Source organism: Mustela nigripes, chromosome 2 (assembly GCF_022355385.1).
Source record: "Mustela nigripes isolate SB6536 chromosome 2, MUSNIG.SB6536, whole genome shotgun sequence".
NCBI lineage: Eukaryota > Metazoa > Chordata > Mammalia > Carnivora > Mustelidae > Mustela > Mustela nigripes.
This window is the reverse complement of record NC_081558.1, coordinates 64,449,851-64,465,678: the sequence shown is the minus strand read 5'-3', so window position 1 is coordinate 64,465,678 and position 15,828 is coordinate 64,449,851. Positions and strand designations below refer to the sequence as shown.

Sequence of the window (15,828 nt, the reverse complement as noted above, 5' to 3'; positions counted from 1 at the left end):
CTGCCTCTCTCCAGAAGGCAGAGATTTCTGGGAAGCCCCACTGACCTTTCAGGACCAAGGGCACCAAGCCTTCCTTGCTTCAGCACCCTCCTGAGCAGCTCAAACCCTTAATGAAAAAAATAATTATTTGTTTCTATTGAAAGACGGAGATTTGGTCAAATTGTTTGCCATCTCTGATCTTCCTGAGGATTAAAATCTGTTTCCCTTGTTATGTTCTCTTATTGTTCTGGACAGAGAATTCCTTTCCGTTATTGTTTGCAATCTGTATGCTCTCCTTTGCCCACAGTGATGAGCATGTGGCCTCTGCCTGCCCCTGTGTGCCTCTCCCATGACTAGGCTGCTCTTGCCAATTTCCTCTTTGTTTCTGTGCAGAGAGACGACGTGACGACACAGTTCACCCAGATGAATCTGAGCCGACAGTCCTCAGGAGAGACCCCTGAGCCTCCACCTGGTCCCGTCTACCCGCCGTCCCTCATGGCACAGCCAACCCAGCAGCCGAGCTATGTCATCGCCTCTACAGGCCAGCAGCTCCCTACAGCAGGGTTCTCAGGCTCTGGACCTCCCATTTCCCAGCAAGTCCTCCAGCCCCCTCCCTCTCCACAGGGATTTGTTCAACAGCCTCCACCTGCTCAGGTGAGTGGGCTTTGTCCTCACATCTGTGATCTATAGCTTATTCGTCCAGCATCCTGACATCAACATTTCCACCCAGAATTATCACCTGGTCAACCTGGGTGGCTCTTTCTGGTCCATACCGATATTGCCCACCTACAGAACCCGATCGGACCTACTCAGCCATTGTGCAAAGCCGTGGGGGCTCAGAAAGGACGTGTAATGAAACAGACCCAGCTTCGCGTGATACAGTGGGGGACGGTCCCGTTTTCCAGGCTCCTGGTATGGGAGCCGCACAGGAGAGCACTCCCTCCCTCACTGGAGCCCCTAGACAGGGAAAGTAGGAAGGAAGCAGTGAGCTGGCCTCTGGGAGACTTTCAGCTCTCCTCTGCTGCTACTCTGGAAGTGTATTCTTTCCTTAAGCATTTTCTGGAGCTAATCTGGTGCCCCAGTCAGGAACTCCTCTATGAATATAAAGGAGGAAGCTAAAGCGGAGGTCCACTGTCCTTTCCTCTCCCCGGGGGGAAGCAGAGCTCCTGTGTGCTCTCACAGGTAGTCATTAATCATATTTAATTGACTTGAGCATGTAAGACACCACAGATCACTGATTTTTACTGTCTTCTCAAAGACTGATTATCTGTTACTGTTCACCACCAAACATCTCTGGTGCTCTCCTGGGTATCCCTTGCAGAATATTGCAAGTGATTACTGTCAAGATGTAAAATGCACGGAGGCGTTTTCTGGTCCATTTTCAAGGCACACATATCACAAGCAAATTCCATCCTAATTAAGAAATATTGCATTGGATGAGCTGCTTAAAGCACGGTGTCACCTCTGTATTATTTGTTTCACTGCCTTAACATCTTGAATAAATTATTTTCTTTTCAAGCCATGCAAAACCCTTCACCATGAAATGATTTTCATTCAGTTGTTCATTTTGCTTTGAATGATTAATTAATTGTTCATCTTCAATTGTCTTCTCTGCAGTATCACTTCACCAGTAGGATTTAAGGAGATGTGAAAAAATAATTTTAAGTTCCAGAAGAAAGGGCCTCATTAATATATTAATTATTTTGTTAATGAATTAAATACTTTAAGTTTAATTAATGGGAAAAATAGTGTACCTCTTTTGTCCTAAACTGCATCTCAGAATTCTTACCCATTTCTGCTATCAAGGAAAAGAGTTGGCAGAATATTTAATTGAAGAATTTTTTTAAAAGACGTTAAAAAAAAATCTTCCTTGATTAATGAATTTCAGTATTAACGCGCTACAGGAGCAAAGACAACTCAGAAACCCTGGCATGTCTGCAACAGAAACACTTTCATCCCTTCTTCAAAAGACTTAGAAATAGAAGGGAGAAGAGTAGAAAAACCAAACCAAACCAAACAGATGTTCACGGTTCATGGTCAGTCTGGCCATGCATGAACTTCTTAGGTACAAGATATATCATATATATAAAAGTCATTGTGAGTTTCAATTTAGTAAACATTTTAAAACGATTACTCAACTATGGGACAATGAAAAGAACTCGAGGTACAGTCCATGGGCATATGGAAATGCATGAAATGTACGCAGAAAGCGAACCTATTTAATAGCTATGAAGTCTGCCGTGTCATGTATGCTTTCTGAACACCGCCTAGAAGGTGAAGCAAGAAACACATGGACGAGGCAAAGATGGACTTGTAGAAGGTGGTGGAGAAAATATTTTTTAATATGGCTTCTTCTTTTTCACATTTATTTCTTGCCTCTCCTAACCTCCTCACTCATATTTTGGTTCTCTGTGTTTTAAAATATACATACTTGGAAATATACATTTTCTCCTTTTGGGAGTTATGCTTACTCTTTTCTCCCTTCCAACCTTGCATTTGGATCCTTTGAAGACTCCTCCTAGCCCCACTCAGCACCTTCCTCTCTGGGAGAGGATGATGATGAGCCCAGAGCCCATGTCCCATTTGCTTCATGATTAGAAGCTGGAATTGCTAAGAGATGGCCAGTGCTCTGCCTGGGAGAGGTACTGGATGAAGGTTATCAAACCTCTAAACCAGCCTGCAGGGTGTCAAAGAAGTTAGGGTGGGAGAAAAAAACAAGAACAAAACAGGACCACTGAGTGCTAAAAATTGAGACTCTCCTTCAAGAGGTTATGCTTTCATCCAAACCATTAGTGTTCATCAGGAAATTTTGAAGTGTTTGAACTCTGTCCCTTGTCCCTGAAGGTATTTCGTGTTTCATATTGAATGTGAGAGAAGAGACCAAGGATTGGGTAACATATTTCTGAGCGTCCACTGAATCAAGTCACAGATTTTCCAAAAGGAACAAACTGTTATTCTTCCTAAAGAACATAGAAATAAATAAAAGGCTCATGAATAAATTCCGTAATAGTTGTTCTTGTTCTTAATTTAAGGAAGCATCTAATGTATAATGGTAGTAATCTTTAATAGCTTCATGATTTACCAGAGTGTAACTAAAATCCATTATTACATTAGGGTTCTTTGGGGTTTTGTTGTTATAAACTCCTTACAAAGGAAGGGAAAAACAGGAAGAAAAAAAATAACCATAAACAAAATGTGCAATCAGTTAGTTGCCAAATACTGACCTGTGTTCTCTCAAGACTCGTTCAGTCCCTTATCCTTGGATATCCATATTGCCAGTCAGAAGTAGAATTCATAACAATTCAGGGAATTGCAAAACTGTAGCTCAACACACTCTAAGTTATCTTTTGTTTCTATGTTATGCTAAGTCAGGAAAGGATGACAGATGTGTTTCAATAGCAAGATTGAAATTAAAAAAGTGTTTCTTATTTGACATAATCAAATCAGAAAGTGAAATACTCATGAAAATCACTGTTCTCAAATACAGGTAGCTTGTAATTTTATTCTGTGTATTTGAGAATAGCACTTGTAGGCTGGTCCTAGTGTACCTCTATTTACACTTTCAAGAAGATGATAGAAGAATGGTCAGAAGGCTAGAGATGAAAAATTATTCAAGATCAGTAAGAGAGCAGCCTTAATATAAATGAACTGAGGCAGGCAAGGAAGAATTTTCTTTTTTTTTTTTTTAACTTTTTTTAAAAGATTATTTATTTATTTATTTGACAGACAGAAATCACAAGTAGGCAGAGAGGCAGGCAGAGAGAGAGGAAGAGAAGCAGGCTCCCTGCTGAGCAGAGAGCCCGATGCGAGGCTCGATCCCAGGACCCCAGGATCATGACCCAAGCCGAAGGCAGAGGCTTAACCCACTGAGCCACCCAGGTGCCCCAAGGAAGACTTTTTAAATCAAAAGACATTTTGATCGGAATCTTGTTGGAAGTAATTAGAGTATTTTCAGTCATTCCTAGTCATTAGAAAGTGACAGTAGGTGGCATAAACATTATTTTAAACATATTTCCTTCCGTCAGATGGAATGTAAATTCTTTTGGATACTGGTGCTGTGCTAATCACTCTGCCAAGTGCTTTGATAGACTTGACCATATTTTGTAATTCCAACCCCTGCTTCTTATAGGCTAGTGATTAGCAGCTTTCACATCTCACTTGTGTTTCCATTAGAAGAACAATTCAACTTAGACGTAATATTTTAAACTATTATAAACTTTTTGTTGTTGTAGATGACTATTACATGCCTCCCCCCTTTTAAAAAAGACTTTATTTATTTGTTTCTTTGAGAGAGAGTGAGCGAGGGAGTGAGAGCACAAGGGGGCGAGATGGAGAGGCAGAAGGAGAAGCTGGTTCCCTGCTGAACAGGGAGCTGGATGTGGGACTCTTGATCCCAGGATGCTCGATCATGACTTGAGCTGAAGTCAGATGCTTAATCACCTGAGCCTCCCAGGCACCCCTGTTTCATTCACTTTTGTTTCATTTTGAAGACACAAAATCCAGTGTTTTAAGACAACAACCGTTGTGTTGTTCAGGGCTAGGTCAGCGACTAACGCAGGACTCAACTGGGGTGGTTCAGCTCTGCCTCGGACGGTCATGGCTCCGACAGCTTGACTGGAGCTGGAACATCCAAGATGGCCTCACTCCCATGCCTAGAACGTCAGCGTAGCCTGCCCCCTCGGGGTGCCTGTCTTCTCCACATGGCCTCTTTCTCCAGCCGGATGACAGCTAGCTGTTCGTCCTGGGTGAGCGGAAGTGCAAGTCTTAGGGATCTGGCTTGGCCATGGCATTGGTCAAAGCGAGTCACAGAGCCAGCCCAGATTCAAGGGCTTGGGGAATAGATTTCACATATTCATGAAAAAGGTAGCATGAACACACACATAGGCCCAGTGGAAGCATTTGCTGGCCAACTTTACAGTCTACTAAGATTATAGTATGTCATGAGATGACCATACATATTTTGCATCAAAAAAGGTTGCTTCGTATACATTTCTCACTCCCTGTGGCTTTTCTCTTTCTTCCACAGATGTCCGTGTATTACTATCCATCTGGTCAATACCCTACCTCAACCACACAGCAGTACCGGCCCCTGGCCTCCGTTCAGTACAGTGCTCAGAGGGCTCAGCAGATGTCCCAGGCAGCACAGCAAGCAGGTACTTGTGGTGTGTTTCCCATGTCCTCCTCTAACCCAGGGATTTTTGCATGTAAATCTCTCCGCTGTCCTCTTTGGATGAATATCCAAGCTTGGCTATTTAAATCGCCGCATTTTCCCTTACCCAGACAAGATAACAGAGCGTTGGATTAACTCTGTGTGGAAAAGTAACAGGTGCAAGAAGATGAAGCCCACGTCACTCCAGCACTCCAGACTCGCATGCTCAATACAGGCTCCATGAATTATTTTTGGATCTTCTTAATTTCTTTTAAAGCAGAGGGCCAACCACATCCTTATCTTCCTAGTTCATACCTTTCCTCCCCGCCCCCCCTTTTCAACCTGAAGAAATCCTTCCCCTGTTCCCAAGGCTAAGGGACCCAATTAGGTTGTCTCCATACTATCCTAAAAAGTACTGTCTTTAGAAGAAGGCCCTAGACACTGCAGCCTGTGTCCCCGGTGGAACTCTTGACTCCATGGTTCACTTTCTCAAGGGCCACACGCCTCCCGCCCAGAGCTTGGCAGCCACTGTGCAGTGGGAAGGGGGGCCGATACACTGTACGAGAGTGAGTAGCAGGTCTCACAGTGAACCGGTCTCTTTCCCTACTGTGTCACACTCCTAATGGCATGCCGGTGCCCAGAGAGCAGCAGGAACCCAGCAGGGCTGAGTGACTTGTGCTAGGGAGAGGCTTGTGTCCTTCCTGCTGACCACTCTGCAGGAGAAATGGCTCATTGCCATGCTGAAGACTGCCCGCCTGGGAGACCCCGCCTTCCGTAAGTAGGTTGTGTGTGACAGCTGCGCTCCCACTGCCTCCTCATTGACTGTTCCACGATCTGAGTTCTATGCTGATTCTATGTATATGCATATGTGATATGTATGGGATATGTGGCATATACGGTAGATGTGCAATTTTTATTAGTGGACAAAACGCACAGTCCTGGCCAAGGGTTTACATGAATAACAGACACCCTGAGACTAGGGTGTCAGATTGGAGAAATGATTCAATTCCTCTGTACTGCAGATGGGTATGTGGCCTTTGGTTCATCTCATGACCTATTTAAAGTCTGTGGGAGAAGTATTAGAGAAATACATAACTGCCAGCCAAACCTACTGTTGTCTCAACACTGTAATAGTTTGGGGGGGTGGAAATAAACATTGACCTCTGGACTGATTTTACATTTTTATAGTAATAAGAACACGAAAAGTTGATTTTTTAATTTTCTTAAAGATTTCATTTCTTTATTGGAGAGCGGGAGAGAAAGGAAAAAAGGGGGGAAGAGGGAGAAGCAGACTCCCTACTAAGCAGACAGCCTGATGCAAAACTCGATCCCAGCACCCTGAGAACATGACCTGAGCCAAAGGCAGGCACTTACCTGACTGAGCCCCCAGGGGTCCCAACACAAAAGGGTTTTAAGTGATCAGTTATTTTAACTAAAGAGTTTGGTAATACTTTCTCTGATTGTTGGAAAATGTTATTATCTCTATCATGTGGTGGTAGCTATTTTGTCAGTTTAGATATATATTAAAGGACTGCTTGCAGTCCTCCTGCTAATGTTTGTCTGAGAGTTAATTTATGATTTCCTAGCTACTGGTCCAGAGGCTACTGCGAAGTTTCCCTTTTGGTTACCAATGCCTGTAGAAAAAAGATGCAGCTATCGAATGATACTGATTGACCAAATTTTAGCTTACTGCCATTATTTGACAGTTTCCTAAAGAGTTATTTCAGACTTGTGGTGGAGTATATAGTTCCTATGCAGGCATGTGGTTACAAACATTCTGGAACCTACTAAAACCTGAAAACTCCAGATCTGTGTGAGGGCTGAGACAGTTGGATGAACACGTTCACTGGGCAACAGATGGAGACTCAGGACAAGCCCCAGTCTCCCCCTAACGCCTCTCCACTGTCTTCATTGATGCATTTCAATATTAACAAGAATGCTGTGATATTTTTCATCTTTTTAAAAACATTTTGGGAGAATTTAGGGGTGCAGAACCTCCCCCCATCTCACAGAGACCTAACTGGCCCCAACTACATCTCATGGCAGCCTGCAGACATTGACTTGTCTCATGCTCCCACATCACCATGGAAATGCCACCCCAAGGCAAGGTAATGACACCATCATTAGAAGGGTGCATTTTAAAGTAGTAGAATAGAATTTTTCCCTCAAAATAGAAGTGCTTCGGGTATCAGAGAGATGAGTGGAGTTGAGGTGGTCTGTGGGAACTGGGGAGAAGAGAAAAAGGAAATGATGTGCGAATGATATCCCCCTGGAAGTGACAGCATAGACATATACATGAGACTTTTGAGACCACCACACCCAATCTCAATGCAGTTTCCACCATGGTGTTGAATTTGCTGAAGGCTTGGGAAGACCTTACTAAGAATCACCTCTGCTAATAAAATCCAGGCCATCCAGCTCATGCCAAGGCTCCGGGACAGTATGTAACTACAGCTAGGAGGGCACTTGCTGTCTCTCACTAAGAGAGACTTCCCAAAGGGGCGCAGTGGTTCTTTGGGGGAGCTGCAGTTCCTGGAGGAGCTGGAAGATAGGCCCTCGCTATCTGTAAAGCGATCTCAGGACCAAGGGTGGGCGGCCTCATTCCGCAGTGACATCCTGACTCTCTGGGACCAGACCTTCTCCCACCTTCTCCTGGCCTGCATCAAGGGGTTAGACATTAGTGCAGAGCCAATTTGCCTCAGTTATAACCAAATGAGAGTTGAATCCTCGTTTGCTTCTTGGCATTGTTCTTAATCTTTATTTAATGGTCATGAAAACATTTCTTCTTTGTCCCATATTCTTGACCAAATTGAAATCTCTGTAAGTCACGACATCTTTCCTAGGCCTGAAAACTACACACACTGGGTTTTTATAAAAGAAATTGCATAGTCTGCAACTGGCTAAATAGGCCACTTGAATTACCCTGAGGCCCAATAGGGGGATGTAAATTCTTCCTCCTGATGATTTTTTGCATTCGATGTTGCCAACAGGTGATAGAGGTGCTCAGCCTCTAGAAGGAGGCATCACTGGTGGGGGCTACAAACAAGGGTCGTTAATGTTCAGAAATTTTGGAGGACTTAAGTGATTGATTTGAACATGGTATTTGGATTTTGAAGCTACATATCCAGGGAAAGTAAAAGCCATCAATACAGAAGTGTCTCTAATGGGGAAAAATATGTTGTCAATTTAACATCATCAGGTAACCCCAGTAGTGAAGGAAGATACTTTTCTTTACGAGAGCGTTGTTGAAGACCTGAAGCTGTACAGAAAGGTAGTTACCAGGTTCGAGCTAAAAAGACTGTGGTGTTGAAAGCCTTCCAGCCCTGGAAGAATTGTAAGTGAGGTTGTCGCACCTCACTTGCAATGGGAATGGGTTTTTCCCCGGGGGTCAAATACTGAAATGGAGTGCTGGTGAGCAAGCTTTTGTTTCATCATCTTTTCAGTTTACTTAGCAGTCAGTTACCATATTGTGTTTAGTTAATACCTATGTTGCTATGGTTTTTTATTCTGGTTTAAAAAACTTTTTTCTGTTTGTTTGCTTTTAAAGATTTTATTTATTTATTTGAGAGAGAGCATGAACAGGACAGAAGGAGAGGGAGAAGCAGACTCCCCACTGAGCAGGGAGTCCAACATGGGGCTCCACCCCAGGGCCTTGACAGCATGACCTGAACCACAGGCAGATACCGACTGAGCCACCCAGGCACCTCGAAAGACATTTTTAAGGCCATAAACTTGTTAGTAGTAATTATAGCCACCATCAGTTAAGGCTCTAAGTGGCTGGTTGCTATGTTAAGTGTTTACAAACATTGCATTGTTTCATCCTCACCACAAATTTATATGGGAAATAGTAGCTGTGAGTACTCGTGTTCAGAAGTAAGTCCCTCTGTGTGCCAGGGCTGATCAGACTAGGAGAAGCACCCAGACTTGCCTGGTTTTAAACCTGCACATTTAATCAGTTTATCATAATCACATAAACCTAGTTACTAATGTGCCTTTCTTTACCGTCATGGTTGATCTAGAGAAACGAGCACAGTGAAACTAAGCCCGCAGGCCCCTGTCACAGAGGCAGATAGCATCTAATTAATTATCTAAGTATGCACGTTGACTAATAGCAGAACAAATGGGGGACTCTGGACTCAGGCTCCCGACCCCCCACAGACTTTCATATTCCTTTGCAGAGCTTGTCACAAACAGCACATGACAAGAGCTCAGCTGAGACATCTACGTGCAGATCACATATTGAAAAGGAGAAAGAAAGAAAAAAAAATAAAAGAATTTGTCTTGAATCTTCTATCCAACTCCAAATTCCCTTTTCAGTTTAACTAAAAAAGAAATATATGTAGCTTTATTCTCCACTCTCCACAATCTTGCACATGTTCTAAAAGCCACAAAAATGGGCTTGTAAAGTCCTATATGCTTTCATAAGTGGGCATGTGGGGATGAATAAATCCTGGTTTTGGTATCAGAATACTGATGGCCTCATAAAATGAGTTGGAGTGTTCCCTCCTCTTCTGTTTTTTTGGAAGGAATTCTATAAAAATGGTGCTGAATTAAATGTTTGATAGAATCCTCCAATGACCCTGTCTGGCCTAGAGATTTTCAGAAGCATTATTTTTTACTTTTTACATGAATATAATTCCTAGAGCCTTTAATTATGACATTGTTATAGTTAAAAAAGTATTCAGATGATGGGTCTCATCTTTGCTGAGTTTTGGTCCTTTGTGGTCATTGAGGAATTGGCTCATTTCTTCTAAGTTGTTGGACTTGTCAATAAAAAGTTATCAGTGGTATTTCTTTATTATCCTTTGAATGGCTGCAGGATATGTTGGGATATCCTGTTTTTTTCTTCCTATTGGTGATTTTTAAGTTCTCCCTTCTCAGTTTTGTAAGTCTTGCTAGGTTTATCAATTTTATTGATCTTTTCAAGGAACTGCCACTTTGTCTCATTTATTTTCTCTATTGTTTTATTGCTTTGATTTCATTGATTTCTGTTCTTTTCTTTTTTATTTTCTTCCTTCTGCACACATTAGCTTTATTTTGTTTTACTCTATGTAGTTTCTTGAGGTAGGAAGTGAGATTATTGATGTAGGACTTTTTCTCTTTTCTAATGAGAACATACATAGAGCTATAGGTTTTCTCCATAGCCTTTCTTTAACAATGTGGCACATATTTTTATGTGTTTTATTTCCTTTTCCATTTTCATTCATGTGTGTGTGTGTGTGTGTGTGTGTGTGTGTGTGTGTAATTTTTTGTGAGATTTCCTCCTTGATCTGTGGATTAGTTAGAGGTGTTTTGTTTAATACACAAGTGTTTGGGGATTTCCCTGATGTATTTCTGTGATTGGTTCTCGACTGATTCTGTTGCAGTCAAAGAACATACTCTGTATGATTTTAACTCTTAGAAGATTGTTGAGGTTGGTTTTATGGACCAGGATATGGTCTAACTTGCTGAATGCTCCATAAGCTCTTGAAAACAATTGGGTGCTCTGCTGTTATTTGATGGAAATGTTCTAGATATGTCAATTAAAATCCTGTCAGTTTATTTTGTTGTTCAAATCTTCTGCATTTTTGCTGATCTTCTGCTTACTGGTTCTATCTGTGGCTGAGAGGTGATATTCACAACTCCAATTATAAGACTTCCTACAGTCCTGACCTGAATCTTAAGGCCAACGTTACCCTCAGTTTCCCTGAAGTCTAAGGATGCGGGGGAGCCTTCGAAGTATTCAAAGCATGTTATCATTTGTTGTTTTTCTTTCTTTTTTCCCCCTCAAATACTTAATATATGTTTGATTCCCTAGAAAGAGGTGACAGTAATCCATAAAAATAGTCTGGAAGGAAAGGGCCTATGACCAAGGAGGTTTTGGTCAGCTGTTCCCAGACACTGTTGCCTACATCCCTCACTTGCCAGGCTTCCAGTACTTTGCTTAATGACAGTGATATCTCTTTAGGTTTAGGTAGAAGAATAATGTAGATTGCTGTTTAAAACAGGCAGCCCAACAGTGCTGCAGGAGAACCTGAATTCTTAAATGTCCTTGAAGTAGAGCAATAGAAAGATAGAAGGAGGCAGAGCAGAGCAGGAAAGGGTCGGAGGGGACACAATGCTTTGTTTATACTGCATTTATAACTGCAGAACAGCCTTTGGTGTAGATTCTGAAAACTCTGGAGATGCCACTTACCTCTGCTTTTTAAATCCTTTTCCTGGCCTCCTCCCCACTCCCAACCATCTGCTGAGTGCTTCATTTGGGGTAAAAACCAGTTTCATAGAGCACTTTCCATAAAAATGTTTTACTTTTCATATTACAGCTTAGAAATCTTAAATAATGCATCATATTGCAAAAGCCAAGGTAGCTTTGGGGGGATTTCTTAAGCATCCTTAGTTTACTTCTGCTCCAGTCCTGTCAGGACTCTGGGTTGGTTAAATGATGAGCCAAACCGCCTGGCAAAGCAGAGTTGGAATCCTTGCAGGAGACAGTGACAGAGGTCTTGAAAATTGTTTGAGTCGCTTGATTCACTCTTTCACTTATATTTAACATCACCCTCACTCGGATTCTCTCTTACACTATGCTAAACAGCCATCCTGAGGTATGAATAGTAGAGACAGAATTTAAATGCTTAGTTTGGTTAAATGAGGAAACCAAGGAAGGTCAGCCTCCTGCCTGGTGTGGCATCTTTCTCCTCAGAGCCAGAAAGGGTGGGGAGAGGGGGCTTCTAGTACCTCAGTCTACAGATTCAGTGACAAACATCGGTTTCAGAAACCCAGCAGGCTTGCTCAGTGTAACCAATTCTGACTTGTGAGATTCTGCCTTTGGATATTTGAACTTAGTACCACGGGCACATTATGTGGAGAGCGTGCAAACGAGAGTAAAACAATATCCAGAAAACTTGGGAAACGTGTTATCACCCCTCCCCCTTCCTAAGGTGGAAATTGGAGCTTCCACACCTCTCAGAGTATCATTTTTTCTCTGTCCTGTTAGAGAATCAGGAAACAAACTCTGCAATAGCCTTCCTGCTGTCCAGTTGATGAGAGAGAAGAATGACGGATACAGATAAAGAACGTCTGCAATAAATTAAAAATATATGTAAACAAAGATCATAGAGAAGTACACTGAGGGAGGAGAAAACCAGGTCAGGGAATGTAGATCTTGTTTGTTTTATTTTGCTAACTGATGATAGGATAACAACCTATTCCAGGAAATCTTTAGGGTCACTCTGACCTTTAGGATATAGATTGCATTGATTCAAACCTCCTTTCTACATAGGCAGAAAACCTTTGGTGTGCAGGGAGTTCTTCACTGAAGGCTTGTAGAATAGCAGGGTTCAGCCTGTCAGAAATGCTAGCTATATAACAGGCCATTGGATTTTTCCATGCCTCTCTGGATTCCTGAGAAGAGCTTGTAAATGCCATTCTCAGCCCCTCCCCTTTGAGCGTGTTTAAGGGAGCGTTACTGTGGTCAGTGCCCCCTAAACTTTAATGAGCATATATACCAACAAGGATCTTGATCAAATGCATTTTTTTACCTCAGTAGTTTTGGAGTGAGTCCTGAGATTCTGCATTCCGAGCACACTCCCAGGGGATGCCAATACTAATGCTCCACCATCTGGAGAGCAATGTCATAGATAGCAAACTTTTAATCATGGCTGGCCTGTATGTAAGCTGTTGCAAAGGGAAAGAACCTACCCACATTCACTCTTTTTTTTTTTTTTTTTTAAGATTTTATTTATTTATCAGAGAGAGAGAGAGCGAGCACAGGCAGACAGAATGGCAGGCAGAGGCAGAGGGAGAAGCAGGCTCCCTGCCAAGCAAGGAGCCCGATGTGGGACTTGATCCCAGGACGCTGGGATCATGACCTGAGCCGAAGGCAGCTGCTTAACCCACTGAGCCACCCAGGCGTCCCCCACATTCACTCTTTGATTTGATATTATTTATACTTTAGGCAACTACTTCATAGTTAGTATATGACTCTTACAAATTATAGCTAGTATTTAGGATTAGTGCATTAATGTTTACAGATCCAAATTTTGAGATAGAAAATAAATATAACATGCTTGCACAACACAGCAGGCACTCAGAAGTGTTGAAAGAATTAATAATGTGTGTACTTCTTTTCAAGTTATCATGAATGCGGAGGGTTAAGTGGCTATATGTGTCGGGGTATGTGAATTTGAGAGAGAGAGAGAAAGGGAGAAAGAGAGAGAGAGAAGAGAGTGTGTGAAGATTGAGAAGGCTAAACGGAAAACTCTCAGTTGTTCATCTCAAACACGAATAAGAACCAAACTGTAGCTAAATGTTTTAAAATCAGATAGAGAGACAGGGCAACAAATCAATCCATAGCAACAAACAAATACACACATTTTTGAAAGGTCAGACATTTGCCCAAGGAATAGGTCAGAGACCCTTGGGCTGCTGGCACGGGAATAGTATGTTTGGATTTGTGTATGCTTAGCAATTTAGGAGTTTTTATAAATTTAAAGAAATAATGTTCCCATCAACACTCATTTCAACTGATTAGTTTTAAAACTGTTCAGATGGCAGGGAAGACCCAGTCCCTGAAACTTGCTCATAGGACCCTCTGTTCAAGGCAGCTCCTTTCTTCAATCACTTAGCTCCCTTTTGAGTGTTTAACAAAGGAATGGATTCGGTGGCATCTCTGGCAGAAAGATGTCATTATCTGTGACACATGTGTATTTGAAAATAGACCAAAACCACAGCTCCTTTCCTGATAGGCCTGCATGGAAGTTCAATAAACAGTGATATGTTTAGCTTTTTGCTTCTTGTAGTAGTACTATTTTTGTTGTGATAGAATATTGTTCATAACAACATCTCCTAGTAGGAAAAAAGATTATTGTTTCTTTAATGTTGTTCTGAAACACATTTGGGATGGGGCAAAATGTACCTTAATGTAGTCTATAAATTTATTTAACCAGAGCACTTGTGTAAAGTTGACAGTGAATCCTGCATTTTTAGCTTGACTTATTAAGCAATGTCAATGCAACTGAGAGTTTTATCTTTGAAAAAGCCCTCCTCTTTCTCTGTTCTTATGGTATTCCTCCCCTTGACTTTCTTCCCCTTGGGTATGGATGAAGATGGGATGAAGGACCATCAGAGCTAAAGAAAGAATTTGGGATACCAGTGTGACCAATAAGACACATTAATTTCTAGACAGTGGGATTTTCTTTCTTAATCTCAAATAGCCTTCTCCAAACTTAATGGTTTTAAAAAATATTTGTCTAGTTATCCTACATATAATTTATATGTATTTTAATGCTTAAAGCCTTATTAATCTCTCTATATATTTTTAAATACATTTTTAAAAATGTATAACCAATAACCACTCAGAGAAGCAATGCAGAAATTGTTACACTTGACCAGTTGAGGAAGACATTCGTACCCTGGGTGTCTGTATTTTATGTTACTAAAAGCAGAGCGGGTCGATTATCAAAGAGTTGCACGAGGACTTAATTATCTGATTTCTGTTAACATCAGTGGAAATCACATGGATAAATCCTTGCGGAACATGCTGTTCTGAAAAAATGAGTCTGGAAAAGGTTTCTATGGAAATGTTCATGTGTTTCTTTCATTAATTGGTCTAATTATTCCATTTACAGAAATGGGAATGAGAAGTATTAAGCTGAGGTTATGAGAAAGGTTAACAGTATTAGGAGCAAAATAAGAATCGTGCTATTTTTAGGTTTGAAAGCCGTATAGGTAACCAAAACAGTATAGATGGCCAGGTACCCTCCGTCCCCTAGGAGGTTATAGTAAAAGGGATTTATTCAGCATGTTTTGGCACTTTGCATTTTATGTACCTTTTGGTGTTTACGTACTCATTTGTTATGCAGTTAAGCACTACTGGTGTGCTTCGGATTTCTGCTTTTCTGCAAAGACAGGGAGTAAGATCATAGCATTATCTTTTATATTTTTTGTATTATGCAGCCAAAAGTGGAAGCAGTAGTTTGTTAGAAGAAAATAAATTTTTGGTTTAGAGATGAAAAGGAAAAAAAGGTGGCAAAATAAAAGCACATAAATTGTGGGGTTTCCCCCCAAATTCTAACATTCCTGTACAGCTTTCCTAAGAAAGACTATGAAGTCTAGGAAAATGGTAAGAATCCAAACTACTAGTTTCAGCTGGTCAGGTTTACCTGATAGTTTCACTGAACTAAAGGCAGAGAAGTTAGGGTATTTTGTAGCGCATGCAGTCTTGGCCCATCCTTTCAATTTTCTCTTCCTTTACTTTCTTGTTAATTTGTTGCCAGTTTCTTGTTAATTTCTGCAGTGAGCTTTGCCTTCATCTACAAATTGCCTTATTTTTTAGCCCCTCCTTTCTTTGGAAGCACTTTGTTGCTTTAGTTCTTCATGGTATTCATTTCTTCCCCATTTCCAAATCTATCTTCTCATTTATTTACTTTCTATCTTTAATCTCTGGATCTCTCTCTCTCTCTCTCTCTCTCTCGGTTTTCTTCCTTCTTTCCTTCCTTCCTTCTTTCCTTCCTTCTTTTTTCTTTCTTTCTTTCTTTCTTTCTTTCTTTCTTTCTTTCTTACTTTCTTTTTCTCCTTCTTTCTTTCTTTCTTCCTCCTTATAATAAACATGTTTTTCACTCTAAACTCTGGCTGATCCTCATACCATGTTTTAGTTGTCTGCATTTCTTCTCATTTTAATTTATTAAACTTATTTCTTTCCATTCCACACACTCTTTTCCATT

General features: G+C 41.3%; 1 protein-coding gene across 20 annotated transcripts in view; it reads left to right on the top strand.

The window, feature by feature from the left end:
* ARPP21 (cAMP regulated phosphoprotein 21) overlaps nucleotides 1-15,828 on the top strand; it is a 154,751-nt gene that overhangs the window by 98,303 nt on the left and 40,620 nt on the right. For all 20 annotated transcript variants that reach the window (XM_059390615.1, XM_059390602.1, XM_059390610.1 and 17 more), the window contains 2 exons: nucleotides 373-633; nucleotides 5,006-5,132. In XM_059390615.1, the coding sequence (XP_059246598.1) occupies nucleotides 373-633; nucleotides 5,006-5,132 (388 nt within the window). The remainder of the gene's footprint in view (nucleotides 1-372; nucleotides 634-5,005; nucleotides 5,133-15,828) is intronic.